At 37.5% G+C, this 16,304-nt stretch overlaps 2 protein-coding genes across 4 annotated transcripts in view; one reads left to right on the top strand and one right to left on the bottom strand.

The window, feature by feature from the left end:
• Positions 1-8,213, top strand: part of LOC130910376 (juxtaposed with another zinc finger protein 1) — a 28,473-nt gene extending 20,260 nt beyond the window's left edge. The window contains exons 4-5 of one of the 2 annotated variants that reach the window (XM_057827600.1): positions 1,435-1,604; positions 5,993-8,213. In XM_057827600.1, the coding sequence (XP_057683583.1) occupies positions 1,435-1,604; positions 5,993-6,169 (347 nt within the window). In that variant the 3' untranslated portion in view covers positions 6,170-8,213. The remainder of the gene's footprint in view (positions 1-1,434; positions 1,605-5,992) is intronic. The other variant, XM_057827601.1, reaches the window with a different exon arrangement.
• Positions 7,700-16,304, bottom strand: part of tax1bp1a (Tax1 (human T-cell leukemia virus type I) binding protein 1a) — a 41,756-nt gene continuing 33,151 nt past the window's right edge. For both annotated transcript variants that reach the window (XM_057827595.1, XM_057827596.1), the window contains exons 15-17: positions 15,510-15,724; positions 15,353-15,435; positions 7,700-11,422 (exon numbers count right to left, since the gene is read on the bottom strand). In XM_057827595.1, coding sequence (XP_057683578.1) covers positions 11,215-11,422; positions 15,353-15,435; positions 15,510-15,724 — 506 coding nt within the window. In that variant the 3' untranslated portion in view covers positions 7,700-11,214. The remainder of the gene's footprint in view (positions 11,423-15,352; positions 15,436-15,509; positions 15,725-16,304) is intronic.

Raw genomic sequence — 16,304 nt, 5'->3', positions numbered from 1 at the left:
AATGAGGAGCAGCATTTAGTGTGTAAGCTACTTCATATGCTGGTAGCAGTACTACTGACCAATTTATTATGTCTGTGTGCGGACCAGATGTTATTGATTTTATGACAGAGGCTGGGGGCTGGATTAAATTTGACCACGGGCCGCATTTGGCCCCCGAGCCGGACTTTGGACATGTCTGCTCCAAGCAAATTTGTCTTCTTGCGATGAGAATATTTGTTTTTTTCTGTCGACTAGGGCTGCAGCTATCATCGACTACTTAATCGAATAATTTATCAATTAGTTAGTTCGAGTAATCTGCTTAGGAAAATTTAATGTGTTGCAGAATAAATTTTAGGAGATGTAAAAGAAAGGCTTGCTAAGATTCCACTTTTCAAGAGCATTAAATGTGAATACAAAATAAAATTCCTGAGTGTTTTTTCAAATTATGCAGAATTGTGCTTTCCTTTCACAAGATCAATAAATGCATTTAAAAATAAAATACCGGAGCTTAGCCTCAAATGGTGCAAAACTGAATTAAAAAAAAAAAAAGAGGATCATAGTATAACAAAAGAACAAGTGGCTAACTTGCATAGCAAAAGTCCGCTAGCTTAAATGCTATAAAATGCTTTTTTTTTTTTTTTTTTTTTTTTTTTTTACAAGGTCGCAACAAGCCAGTCAAACATACAGTATTCCCACAAAAAACTGCAAAATATACCTCTAAACAAAATTACGAATGTATAAACAATCATATTGGCTGACACAAAAAACCTTACATCCTTATGTTAGTCTTAACAGGGAGCAGCTGGATCCAGCCATGTTAGTTGTTATGTGATATTCAGTGTAGCCACTAGAGGGCAGTGTATCCACCCAAAAAAAAAAAAAAAAAACGCAAACTGCCACTCTAATTAAACGAATCCTCGAAGCAGCAAAATTTGATTTGAACCGTTTTTTCTAATCAAATTATTCAAGTTAATCAATTACGCATTGGAGCACTAGTGTGGACACGCAAAACTAAGATGAGATCTTTTTACCCCATTTGACTATGTGTGTGTATTATAAGTATAGGGGCTCCTGCCGCGAGCAGACTAGTCAACACTCTTCTAATTACATAGCAGCTGTCACGCTGTGTGTTCAAAATGGGGCCTGTGTGTACACACACATGCACAGCTCCGAATCGGTCCAAATGGTTCCTCAAGCTAGTGTTAGGTCTGCACTTTTACACATGTGCCAGGGTACCATCCATTTCCTCATGCTGAGGTGCAGCATTTCCTGCACGATGGTGGGGGGCCAGTGCGCGCACGTGACTGGAAACTTTTCCAGCTCAGGCGATGGGGATCACTCCCATTTAATGATCTCCTTGAAAGGGCCAATCCCTGTTCTTTGACTCACAGGGACATGAGAGGGCAGAGGTGCACTAACGCAAGACCGTATTTACACCAAATCACATGTTTTCAGGGAGCGAGTATGATGAAGAGGAGGTGGACTATGAGGAGTCCGACAGCGACGAGTCGTGGACCACCGAGAGCGCCATCAGCTCTGAGTCAATTCTTAGCTCCATGTGTATGAACGGCGGTGAGGAGAAGCCATTTGCGTGCCCTGTGCCGGGCTGCAAGAAGAGATACAAGGTGAGCAAGTGTGGAAACCGCATTGACGGTGATAGATGTCCAATCTATTTGAGTACTTCAAATGGAATGGATGTTTATTGCCGTCAGTGGTAGCAATTCATTGAAAAAGATTTTTTAATATAACCTAGAATTGGACCACAATACAATACTCCTACTAGCTGGGCAATATGACAATACAGTATCATAGACTTCACCATCTGTTGACAAGACAGCTCCCACAAACATTGCGCCACGCCTTCCCGTTGCGGGCCGAACCAGGCGGAGCGTTTGGCTTTCACTGCGATAAACTTAAACACACACTGCGTTCAAACGCCAGATTTAGATGAAAAAAGGGGCAAATGTTTTACTGCATACAAGCAGGCAGGAGTGTCTCAAGAGTGATTTGGTCAAGGATTTAAGGTAATTATTATATAAAATATCCACATGTATGCACTTTGAAACGTGAAAAAAATGCATGGAAAAATTAGTGTAACTTTAGCTTAAAATATCTACGTAAAATGAATGATAAGTGACCGTTTTTTGCATTCAACCAAGAATCTAGATGTATGCATTTATTTACAAGAATTTTCAAATTTAAAACACTGTGTTTTGTAATGGCCGCCACGTTAGAGTACACAATAGCATAGTTTTAGCTTGCAATATTTACGTAAAATGATTGATAACTGCCTGTTATTTGGCTTTTAACCAGGAATCTAGAATGTTCTATGTTCATATCTACTGAAATTCCGGGATGTGCACATTTTTTTTTTTTTTACAAGCATTTTCATTGAAAAAGCTCTTTGTTTTGTAATGGCTGCCATGTTGTATCCATACACAGTAGCGTAACTTTACAGTCAAATGAGTCGGTAATTTTCGGCCAACTGCCAGTTTTTTGTTAGAAAAAAGTAGTAATTTAGACATTTCTGCGTCCATACAAAAAATAAAATTTGCCTTTTACGTGTTTTATTTTATGTAAAATTTCAATCTAAAAATAGTAGCGGCAATAATAACATTGGAATTCAACCTATGTATGTATTTGTATTTTGATGAATAAAATTAAGATGATTCTGCATGCGTTTCCTCAAGTTTCTAATGTGAAAACTGAGTGATTAATTAGCTGTTGAAAACATGTTGAAAAAAAAATGAGTTGCTATTTTGGGCAAAAACTAATAGATGTTATTATATATAATATTGCTATTGAGCCTGAAAATATAGGTGATTTTTGTGTATGTAGCGTAAAATTTGAGAATTTTTTAGCCATTTTAAGTTTTGTTTTACTTGTATAAAACAATAATCAGGATTTTACTAGGGAACGACTTTGAATTTTTTTATGTAACTGCTCACGCATAAGGGAGGTGCCTGTTTTGGTTTTAGGTCAGTAGCGGCTTTGATTTTGAAGTTTTTGAAATTAGGCCCCCTACGGATCGACACCGAGCCCCATCAGCTGATAGTGAAGTCTATGAAAGTATCAACGTCAGTAAATTATGTATTGTCAGAAATCCTGCTATTGTCAATTTTAAATTTACAGTGGTGTAACTTCCTAAAGTAATGATAGAGGATGACCACTAGATGCCCCTATGTTAGCAAATACAGTGCATAAAAAAAAAAAAGTTAATGAAAATTAAATAAATAATAAGTGGTGAATACACATAGTCACTGCCATTACATTGAGAAAGAATTAGACTGTAAACAAAGAACAAATTATTTATGACATGCATAAAAAAGCATGCTAGGAATTCCTGAATCTTTCAGTGTGAACAGTCGAACTCTCCCTACCAATCAGTGCGGTGAGGGATGCATTCAAAACAATTGGAAGTAACAGCGTTTAACAAAACAGAACACAGAAACACAATTTGTTGCATCATTAATATTGATTATTTATATGTTTTAATGCTGCCTTAATGTTAGTCTTACCATTCACAAGGACGTGTAGATATCTGTACCATAGACTTCACCATCAGTTGACAGCTCCCACAGTCATTGCGCCACGCCTTCCCGTAGGGGGCTACCCAGGCAGAACATTAAGTTGGCTTTCACTGTTATAAAGACACGCTGCATTCTAACGCCGGATTTAGGTGGAAATAGTACAAAGGCTGTACTGCATACAAGCAGGCAGGAGTGTCTCAAGTGATTTGGTCGAGGATTCAAGGTAATTATTATATTGAATAGCACCATGTGTGCACTTTGAAACGTGAAAAAAAATCAATCGATTAAATTGGCTTAACTTTTACTTGGAATATTTACGTATAATGAATGATAACTGCCCGTTTTTTTTGCTTTTAACCAAGAATCTAGAGTTTTACATTCATATCTATAGAAATTCCGCGATTTAAGCATTTATTTACAAGAATTTTCAACTTAAAAAGCTCTTTATTTCGTGACGGCCGTCATGTTGGATTACACAATACCGTAACTTTTGCTTGAAATATTTGTGTAAAATGAATGATAACTGCCCGTTTTTTGCTTTTAACCAAGAATATACTGTTTTACGTCCATATCTGTAGAAATTCCGCGATTTAAGCATTTATTTACAAGAATTTTCAACTTAATAACCTCTTTATTTCGTGACTGCCGCCATGTTGGATTACACAATACCGTAACTTTGGCTTGAAATATACAGTACTGTGCAAAAGTTTTAGGCAGGTGTGAAAAAATGCTGTAAACTAAGAATTCTTTCAAAAATGGAAGTGTTAATAGTTTATTTTCATCAATTAACAAAATGCAGTGAATGAACAGAAGAGAAATCTAAGTCAAATCAATATTTGGTGTGACCACCCTTTGCCTTCAAAACAGCATCAATTCTTCTAGGTACACTTGCACACAGTTTTTGAAGGAACTCGGCTGGTTGGTTATTCCAAACATCTTGGAGAACTAACCACAGATCTTCTGTGGATGTAGGCTTCCTCAAATCCTTCTGTCTCTTCATGAAATCCCAGACAGACTCGATGATGTTGAGATCAGGGCTCTGTGGGGGCCATGCCATCACTTCCAGGACTTCTTGTTCTTATATACGCTGAAGATAGTTCTTAATGGCATTGGCTGTATGTTTGGGGTCGTTGTCATGCTGCAGAATAAATTTGGGATTTTTCTTTTGTTCACTCACTTTGTATTTTGTAAATTGATAAAAATAAACAATTATTGTTTATTATTTTTGAAAGCATTTTTAGTTTACATCATTTTTTCACACCTGCCTAAAACTTTTGCACAGTACTGTATGTAAAATGAATGATAACTGCCAGTTTTTTGCTTTTAACCAAGAATATAGATTGTTCTACGTTCATCTACAGAAATTCTGCGATTTAAGCATTTATTTATATGAATTTTTAACTTAAAAAGCTCTGTTTCGTGACGGCCGCCATGTTGGATTACACAATACCGTAACTTTTGCTTGAAATATTTGCGTAAAATGAATGATAACTGCCCGTTTTTTGCTTTTAACCAAGAATATGGACTGTTTTACATCCATATCTGTAGAAATTCCGCGATTTAAGTATTTATTTACAAGAATTTCAACTTAAAAACCTCTTTGTTTTGTGAAGGCCGCCATGTTGGATTACACAATACCGTAATTTTTGCTTGAAATATTTACGTAACATGAACTGCCTGTTTTTTTTTTGTTTGTTTTTTTGTCTTGCTTCTAACAAGAATCTATTGACCGATACGTTCACATCTATAGAAATTCCGTGATTTAAGCATTTATTTACAAGAATTTTCAACTTAAAAAGCTCTTTGTTTTGTGACTGCCGCCATGTTGGATTTTGTATCTCTACACAATTGTGGAATTCAACCTATATAAGTTGTGATTGTATGTAGAAAAATGCAAATTTTGCTTTTGTTGAGTAAAATGAAGATATTATATCCTTTCCTCAAGTATTAAGTTTTTGATGTAAAAATTGAGTGATTTATGATGATGGTGAAGTCTATGTCTGTACATTTGTAAAAGCTGTTATTACTATTTAACGTTTTTTAAAATCAAATAATTCAAACTATACTATTCCCTTACATAATGTTATTGTGATATAAAATGACCCATATTATAGAAGACTTTTTTCCCCCCGTGTCACTCAGCACTAACTACTCAAAACTGACTGAAACTTATGAGGATAACAAACCTTTGCCCCAACACATAATCCAGAATGTCAAAAAGTGACCCAAAAGTTTTCACGAATCAGATCGCAGTCAGTCACCCTTGACAAGACCTGATTGCAGTTGCCAAGAATAGTGACGTTTTTACTGCCGCATTTAAAGTAATTTCAATGTCACATTGACACATATGAACATGACAGAACACTTTATGACTTGGAGACGTTTTTATGGACGTGTTCCCAATCATTCTTGAAGATTTATGCATATTAAAAAAAAACACAAAAGAGGGCGTGGACGTGAGCGTGTGTGTCGTACGCTTTCAGAACGTGAACGGCATCAAGTACCACGCCAAGAACGGCCATCGCACGCAGATCCGCGTGAGGAAGCCATTCAAATGCCGCTGCGGGAAGAGCTACAAGACGTCGCAGGGCCTGAGGCACCACACCATCAACTTCCACCCGCCCGTCTCCACCGAGATTCTGCGCAAGATTCAAGGCTAGGCCCAAAATCTCGGCCCGAAAGGTTCCTCACCTCACACTAAAAAAATGCATGCTTTAAGTTCTTTTCCCATTAGTTCCTTTTTCTATCATCTTATATCACTCGTATTTCCAAAAGTATATCTTTGCATTATTTTGATTGTACATTTGCACATTTCGTATATGCTATCAGTTATTGTTATTTTCCACGCTTTGACTTGGTGCTAAAAGAAGTGGACAGGAAGTGAGAGACAGAAAGTGCAACCAAGCCCCGCCCTCGCACAAGTTACCTCCCGGTTTCCGAGCCGGGAAGTGCGTTCACTCCTTTCGCCTTTGTTTACCGACTTTTAAGTTATATTACAAATCAATATATTGCTATATAAACAGTAGACACATAGTTGTATATAAAAAAAACTATAAGCTTATACAGGAATAGTTACATTTTATTTGCAAGCTTTATTTTGTATACTTTTTCCGTCAGTATTTTGGCTCGAACGCTCCGAAGTTTCAAATATTTTTCTAATAGCTCATGTTTTACTAATAAGCAAAAAAAAATGTCAACTGATATTTACGGAACGCATTGTTGCACATGAAAAACAAAAAAAAGTTCATTGTGACGTTATTACGTGTTCAAGACTTTACATGATTATAACGTTATGTTTTCGCATCCAATGATAAAACGTTGTACTGGACTTTTTTCTGATGTGGCGGTAATACGTATCCGTAAATATTTGAAATCCCGATTTTTTTTTTTCCTCATGCCAAGTTCCATTTGTTGGGCGTGTCATTCCAGTTGCCAACATTTTTTAAGATTTCTTTCCATGACGGTTGCCAACAGCTCTCCACTGCCAAACATCCACCATACCATGTGCCTGATTGGGAAGGGGTGGGGGGAGGGTTTGTCTCGCCACCCAAAAAAAAAAGTGGGTGTACATTTGAATGTTTTACGCATGCACTCTTAAGGGTGATTTGTACTGAAAACCCAGAGATTAGCAGCTACAACCTCTCTTGCGCCATGAGAGCATTCCAATTTTGTGTGTGAGAAAGTGCACGCATATCCAGACATCAGCCTAGAGTGTTATTGTGCCGTTTAGTGTGTGAGTGTATCATGTCGGTGTGCCAGATCACTCCTGTGGAGCAGGAGAGTGCGCGATGTTCACGTTGTTCCTCTTAGAGGAACAGACGACAGCATTGTGGTTGTGATGGGTCCATTTTGTGCATTAAGAAAAATCCTATCCACGACTAGAGAAGAGTCCCGCTATGTCATTACAGTCGCCATGGTAACAAGTCCACACACAGGCCAATGACAGTACAGTATTACAAGAAGGCGGGGAGTCCCATATTTACAATGTACAGTGAATGTATCGTAAGGTGTCCTTTTGTCAAGTGCTTTTAAATTATATTTTCGTATGTAACGTGGACATAAGTGTTTTGTATCGGGGGAGGGGTGTATTGTCTTTCATATAAAAGAGAAGCTGCTTCAATGTAAACAGGTGCCAGCCTGGAAAAAAAATGCAAAAATAAAGACTGACTGTCATGTTTTGTTTTCTTAAAAAAAAGTCGGGTACACTTGGGTAAGCTCATTTATTCATCAAGATTTTTACCATTCACACACTGGAATGTGATTGGGAGCAATTTTGAAAGCCTGAATTAACGACACCGCAACGACAGAGCGGTGATGTGGACATTACAATTAATGTACTTTTCATGAGAACATGAAATATGGCCATACAACCCCTAGCAAAAAGTATGGAATCACAAGTCTCGGACGAGCACTCAGACATTTTATCATGGAGAACAAACTCCGATTAATTTTTTTTTTTTTTTAAACTTGAAAAAATAATGAATTAGTTCAAAAGTGCAACTTTTTAGCATTCAGAAACCCTAAAATGAATACAAAATATTGTGGTGGTCAGTAAATGTTACTTTTATAGGGCAGAAAACACAGACAAGACTGAAAAAGCCGTTTCTGCTCTTGCCCTCCTCTTTAAGCCAAAACAACTGTTGTGTTTGATAGAACAATAGGTCTATATGCTGCTATAGCAGATTCATGGCGAATTAAGCCCCCAAACTATTTTTAATTTGGCCGTTTTACCCTGGAAACCCCCGTTTACAGACTTCGCGCAACTGCTTTGGTTTCAACCTAGCCATAAAAAGGTAAGTAATCGTATTTATTATTCGAAATGTCTGTCATTTTTAGCTTAGAATCATTGACGTCTAATATTTTGTTAAAACAATTAAAAAGTTCATAATCGCATCTTTTAAACTTTTTAACAAATTACGTCACAATGACAAAATTAGCATCTGTAAAAAACTCACGGATATCCACATAACTATTGCTTAATTGTATTTTTTTCGTTACTGTGCATTTTCCCCGATATGTTAGATGATAATCGATCCAAACAAAGACAAATTGAGAAAAAAAACATTTAAAAGGGTAAATATATGAAAAAGAACATATTGACCACTCCTTGATGTCTGCAATTTCTGTATCTCGACCCTTGTTATATTACCATGTTTCACCCATAAAATCCCCCAAAAATCCAGCTGTGGCCATTCACAGCTGTGTCTTGACACTCATACATGCTACACAGAGTATTTGGATCGAAACAAGAACGCGATAATATCTCGTTAAAGTCATTGCGTCTTTAATTCTGCTCTCACCTCCAGATAGGGTGTCACTGTGTGTGTGTGTGTGTGTGTATATATATATATATATATCAGAGGTTGCGCTAGACTTTTTCGTTGTCTGTCATTTTGACTGACAGGGTCATAAAAATCCGGTCATAATCTATTTTTACCCGTCACTTAAATTTTTAAAATGATAATAATGACATATTCAATAGCAGTGTTGGTCAAAAGTGGTGCGTTACTTATTCAACTCTGAATAAATTGAAAAAACTACCAGCCATGTTGTGTCTACTCTCTGCTCTGTTGATTTGTCATCCAAGACTCTGGGTGCGTTCAGGTTTGGGAATAGCGCATGTACTTCTGACTCCAAGCTGTTTGTCCCTGCTCATTCAATTAGGCTACGTTCATACTACAGGTCTTAATGCACAAATCCGATTTTTTTGTCATATCCGTTTTTTTTGGCGTGCCCGTTCAGACTGCTTTTGTCCATTGAGACCATTCAAGTATTACGCATGCGCTTTAATTCGCAGTCCGACACGGGGAGGAGACAAATAACAGACATAAATAATCCCCGTTTAGACGTATATTCACAGTTTATATGGATCGATAGCATGCACGCACTGTCCGTGCATGTCACACACACATACGGGCAGTTTTCCCCGACGCTCCAAGACTGGCTGCAGCCAGACCCCTCTCCCGACTCTCGGCCGTGTAGGAAATGTTGAAATACAGCTCACATAGAGCAGAAAGAAAACCGATCATTCTCATGCTTATCCTCAACCCATTTTTATTTTTTTTATGACTGTTGTTGACTGTCTCCAAAAGCCGTGTTCACTGCAAGCTAGGCACTAATAACGCACAGCTGAAATCGGATTTGGGACACTGGACGGTACAGACCGCCGTGACAGTCTGGAAAAATGTGGCCCAGATCGGATTTGAACCACATACAAAAATGACCCAGATCGGATTTGAAATGGTCCACTTCTATGCGACTTGTCCCGTTCAGACTGTCAAGTTAATGCCTGACTCGAGTCGGAAAAACACGAAAAAATTGGATCCGTCCATTAAGACCTGTAGAATGAACGTAGCCTTAGACAATGCTCTCCAAAGCTTCCTAACGTTTCCGTGTTTGCTACACTTGAATGCTAGTTCGGACATTTTTCCGAGTAAGGCCAACGACGTCATGCATCAAGAGAGACAATAGCTAATTAATATGCTCACTCGCCATCCTGTGGTCTGGGGTGTGAATGGCAACCTGTCAAAATGACTGATGGACTTCAGTTTTTTCCGTCACCGTTTTAAAAAAACGGTCAACGACGGAAAATATTCGGTTAACGCGACCCCTGATATATATATATATATATATATATACAGACTGGGGAGAACAAGTATTTGATACACTGCCAATGGGAAAACCCATTGGCAGTGTATCAAATACTTGTTCTCCCCACTGTATATTTTAAATGCCCTCCTTTTCAAATTTTTTTCTTCCCCCAGAAAATTGACATTTTAAGCTTTCCAATTATGTCTCACACATGCATATAGGACCATTTTGAAATTTGGCCAAATTCGGTCTCAGAGCGGAACTTCAAGTCACCTGAGTGTTTTCCGCCATAGAGCAAATGCAGGGAAATATATATGGAATCACTCCATTCTGAGGAAAAAAAAGTTTTCTTCAGGCAGTCATTTTTGTAAATCTCACTGGAACAGCACCAAACAAAGGTTCCAGCATCATCACCTTGTCAAGAGTCAAGAATCTGCATTTATTCATTTCATTTAGTGTTTCTGAATTCTAAAGAGTTGCACTTTTGAACTAATTCATTATTTTTTCAAGCTTTTTATCCAAGTTTGACCTACATGATAAAATGTCTGATTGCTCACCCGAGACTGGTGATTCCATACTTTTTGCTAGGGGTTGTACATGACCACTGAAAGTGCACGCGAGAGCAGTAACAGTACACATCACACATATTTCCATTATGTACATTACATTCAGAATAAAGCCTTGTTTAGTGCAGATACATTAAAATGTAATGCTTTTTTTCCACGTTTCGTTGCCATTGACGGTGGTAGATGCCCAATAGTTCCAGTTCAAATGGATCAAACGTCTATTGCTGTCAATGGCAATCGATGTTAATCCTCTTTCCTGAGGAAGAGCAGCGTAATGGTTCGGAAGCGATTAAGTCCATTCGACGACGTCTCACAATTACACTTATTTTTTTACACACAATTGTGTTTTCTCCAATTGTTTTGAACACAATATCCACATGCACCGGCAAGTGGGAACAAAATGAGCTTTCAAATAAAGGATTAAGTGGAAGCAAAGCTTTTGTGAGCTGGAGTACGAAGCTCCCATATTGTAACCTGCAAAAAAAATAAATACTGCCATTGATTGTACACTTAACGACACAACCGAACGTGAACCGGCGAAGCTTCCATCACTCGATCTGATCGAAGTTGAGCACGTGGCCGTCGAAGTGCGTGAGGACGTGTCTCTCGAAGACGCTCTGCTGGCAGTCGAGGGGGAACTGCTCGGCGCACACGGGGCACACCTTCCAGTGGCTTTCCACGTGCTGCTCGAAGCTACGTTGCTCAAAGTGGGGTGGAAAGATCACCTCGCACAGTGGGCAACGCTTGTGGACGTTGCTGTTGAGTGTTCAAAAGGTGAAAAGAGGAAAACTACGTTACATTTCCTTCATTTGAGGATTCGACTTTTGTGGATGTTTTAATTAAAAACTATACAAGAATAAAGCAAAACCTTTGGATTCCAGGGTCCCATTTGATTTTTAATGAGATAGATGGAAGTCATTTATATGCAAGCCAAACCAGCATTTTTCTGTATTCACAGATAAAATACTAGTGCAGTGGTTCCCAAACCTTTGACACTAAATACCACTATCACAGACTTCACCATCAGTTGACAAGACATCTACCACAGACAATGCACCACGCCTTCCCGTAGGGGGCCGAGCCAGGCAGAATGTTGAGTTGGCTTTCACTGTGATAAACTCAAAACACACGCTGCGTTCTAACGCCGGATTTAGGTGGAAACAGGACGAAGGTTTTACTGCATACAAGCAGGTAGGAGTGTTTCAAGAGTGATTTGGTCGAGGATTCAAGGTAATTATTAAAGATGTCCCGATTGATCGGGTCCGATCACATCATTTTCAAAGTATCTGAATCGGCAAAAAAATATAGGACATGCCTTTTTTAATATATATATATTATATAAAATTTTTTTAATTAAATCGTTTTCTAATTGTATGTAACATTACAGACAAAATGTCTTACACTCATCCAAAGTCTTTAGTTTTGGCTTAGAGTAGGGCTATCAAATTTATCGCGTTAACGGCAGTAATCAATTTTTTTTCAAACCAATCACGTTAATATATTTAACGCGATTAACGCATGCGCTGCACGACCCACTCACGCATTGTCGCGTTCAATCTGTAATGGCGCCGTTTTACCTGTATATAGAGCTAAAAGGCAGCGTAAAATGAGTAGAGTGAATTTTGGCAGCCTTTGTAGCCTTTTATTAATTGGCTAAAGCCTCACAATCTCTCAACAATTAGAAATATCGTGGGAAGCAATGTGGGGAAGAAAGGTAGTTGTTGATCTTTTTCTTAACATGTTATTTCCCAACGCAGAGAAGATATATCAATTGGTGCCACTACGCACAGTCATGGTTGCACTTCCCATCATGCATTTGGGCAGAACAGTTAAATGGCTACAGTATCATTTACTGAAAGCTCAACAAATACACAGTCACATTTATCCTTTAAGAATTACAAGTCTTTCTATCCTCGGATCCCTCTCACAGAAAGAATGTTAATAATGTAAATTGCATCTTGAGGATTTATTTACATAATAAACAAATACAGTACTTATGTACTGTATATTGAATATATATATTCGTCCGAGTTTTATTCATTTTTTTCTTAATGCATTGCCAAAATTTATATGATCGGGAAAAATTATCGGGAATGATTGGAATTGAATCGGGAGCAAAAAAAAAAAGCAGGCAGATACTCAAACTAAAACGATCGGATCGGGAGCTAAAAAACATGATTGGAACAACCCTAGTAATTATTATACATATTAAATAGCACCATGCATGCACTTTGAAACTTGGTGAAAATGATCAATGGATAAAATTTGTGTAACTTTGGCTTGAAATATTTACGTAAAATGAATAACTGCCCATTTTTTGCTTTTAACCAAGAATCTAGACTGTTTTACGTTCATATCTATAGAAAATCTGCAACTTATGCATTTATTTACAAGAATTTTACCTTAAACAGCTCTATTTTGTGCCGCCATGTTGGATTACACAATAGCGTAACTTTGCTTTAAAATTTTAAAACGAACAAGACCTGCCGTTTTTTTTGCTTTTAACCAAGTACTGTTTTGCGTTCATATCTATACAAATTCCACGATTTATGCATTTATTTACAGAATTTTTATCGGAAAAAGCTGTTTTGTGACAGCTGCCATGTTGGATTACACAATAGCGTAACTTTTGCTTGAAATGTTTAAGTAAAATGAAGTGACTGTTTTACGTTCATATCTATAGAAATTCTGTGATTTATGCATTTATTTACAATAATTTTCAACTTAAAAAGCTCTGCTTTGTGACGGCCACCATGTTGGATTACACACTAGCGTAACTTTTCCTTGATGTATTAAAGTAAAATGAACAAGACCTGCCCATTTTTGTTTTTAACCAAGAATCTAGACTGTTTTACGTTCATATCTATAAAAATCCTGTGATTTCTGCATTTATTTACAGAATTTTCCCCTTAAAAATCTGTTTTGTGACAGCCGTCAAGTTGGATTACACAATAGCGCAACTTTGCTTGAAGTATTAAAGTAAAATGAACAAGACCTGCCAGTTTTTTTCTTTTAACCAAGATTCTAGAATGTTTTACGTTTATAGCTATAGAAATTCCGCGATTTATGCATTTATCTACAAGAGTTTTCAACTTGAAAAGCTGTTTTGTGAAGGCCGCCACGTTGGATAACACAATAGAGTAACTTTTGCTTGAAAATTTTATGTAAAATGAACAATAACTGCCCGTTTTTTTGCTTTTAACCAAGAATCTAGCCTGCTTTACGTTCATATCCATTGAAATGCCGCGATTAACACATTTATTTATAGAATTTTCACCTTCTGTTTTGTGACAGCTGCCATGTTGGATTACACAATAGCGTAACTTTTGCTTGAAATGTTAAGGAAAATGAACGAGACCTGCCGGTTTTTTGCTTTTAACCAAGAATCTAGACTGTTTTACTTTCATACCTAGAGAAATTCCGCGATTGACGCATTTATTTACAAGAATTTCAACTTAAAAAGCAGTTTTGTGAAGGCCGCCACATTGGATTACACAATAGCGGAACTTTAGTTTGAAAATTTAAAGTAAAATGAACTAGACATGCCCATTTTTTTGCTTTTTACCAAGAATCTGGACTGTTTTACGTTCATATCCATAGAAATACCGCGATTTACGCATTTATTTATCGAATTTTCACCTTCTGTTTTGTGACAGCTGCCGTGTTGGATTACACTACAGCATAACTTTTGCTTTGAAATATTTATGTAAAATGAACGATAACTGCCTGTTTTTTGCTTTTATCCAAGAATCTAGACTGTTTTACATTCATATCTACTGAAATCGCACGATTTACGCATTTATTTACAGAATCTTTACCTTAAAAAGCTCTGTTTCGTGACAGCCGCCATGTTGGGTTAAAAAAAATTAGTTGCTATTTTGGGCGAAAACTTATGATATGTTGAATATTGTTATTGATCCTAAAGATGTAGGTGATTATCTCTGCATATCTAGCATAATAGAGAATTTTATAGCCAATATAAGTTTCGTTATAGTTGTATAAAAAATAATAATCGGGATTTCATTATGGAATGACTTTGAATTTTTATATGCCGCTGCTCATGGAGACTCATATATGCCTAAGGGAAGTGCCTGTTTTGGTTTTAGGTAGCTAGTGGCTGTGCTTGTGAAAATATTTGAATTTTAATCTTTTAAAATAGCCCCTATACGGATCGTCCCAGAGCCTTGTGTCCCGTCAACTGATAGTGAAGTCTATGCTACCATAATAACCAACTTGAAAACATATTTCAAATACGTGAGCTAAATATCCTTAAATCTACTGAAGCAGTCCCCAAACGTGAGCTAAATATCCTTAAATCTACTGAAGTAGTCCCCAAACTAATGCAAATAAATGATGAGTTAAATTTCTCAGATTTAATTCAGTAATTTCTTGTGGTACCACTAGCGGGCGCTCATGTACCAGCAAGGCTTGTACTACACTTTAAAAGTATCACTGCACTGGAGAAAAAAAAAGATTTGTTGAATATACTGTTTTAAAATTTTAACTGATATTACTGATTACAGCCAAACCCGGATAATTTTTTTTATGCTGATGTACTGATTTTTGTCAATTTTGCATATTTCATGCAACACACGTGTTGTGTTCTGTTAAGTCTCTAAAGCAGCTGTTGTATACATTTTTCTAAAGTCAGGTTTTTCTATGAAAATGATATTTGTGTGATTTAACCTGGAATCAAAGCAGAAGTTGGTCCTTGTTTCGTCCCTTCTGCCGGGCGGACGATCGCGGGATGTCTGAGCTCCGTCACCCGCCTACGTACAACAAGCATACAACGCCAGCTACAGTAAGTTCTCTAATAGAAGCTTGTCATGCATCCTTTGCTTACATTGTGCACTTCCTCAGGTGGGTTCTCCGCGGTCTTTGGGGGGCTGGTGCTGCGTGAAGGCTGGATGCGGACCACCTCTTGGTCCCAGCCTGCCCCGGGGTTGGAGTTTAGGTCTGTTAGAGTGATTGGCGGCGCGCAGGGAGTGGCACAAGGCGGGGCTTCAGGTGGAGGACGGCTCAATTGTTCCGGAGAAAGTGAGACATCTGTTTCCTGGTCTAAAAAAAGTCAAAATTAAGGCTGTCAAACGATTAAAATTTTTAATCGAGTTAATCAAAGCTTAAAAATGAATCGTAATTAATCGCAAGTCAAACCATCTCTAAAATATGCCATATTTTTCTGTAAATTATTAATGGAATGGAAAGATAAGACTGATCTGAACATTCAACATACTGTACATAAGTACTGTATTGGTTTATTTTAATAAATCTACAAGATGACATTAACATTATTAATATTTATGTGTATTTTGCATAACTATTTGATTGGGAATGCCAGTTCTCTTTGCATTGAGTGCTTTTCTTTTTGTGAACATTATTTTTTTGAGGGATAGGAATATTACTTTTTGTTGTGCTTTCACTAAATGATACTGTAGCGACTCAACTGTTCGGCCCAAATGCATGATGGGAAGTTGGGCGACCATGACTGTTGGTGGTGGCTGCAAATGGTATACAGTGTGTTCTGCGTTGTGTTCAATTAGGCATGTTAAGAAAATGATAGTCTTTTGCGACACCCAAATGCATGATGGGAAGTTGGGCAACCATGACTGTCAGTCCTCACTGCAAAAGGTATATAATA

This window comes from Corythoichthys intestinalis, chromosome 22, assembly GCF_030265065.1.
Source record: "Corythoichthys intestinalis isolate RoL2023-P3 chromosome 22, ASM3026506v1, whole genome shotgun sequence".
Lineage (NCBI taxonomy): Eukaryota > Metazoa > Chordata > Actinopteri > Syngnathiformes > Syngnathidae > Corythoichthys > Corythoichthys intestinalis.
The sequence above is the reverse complement of the archived record's forward strand: the minus strand, read 5'-3'. Positions and strand labels throughout refer to the sequence as shown.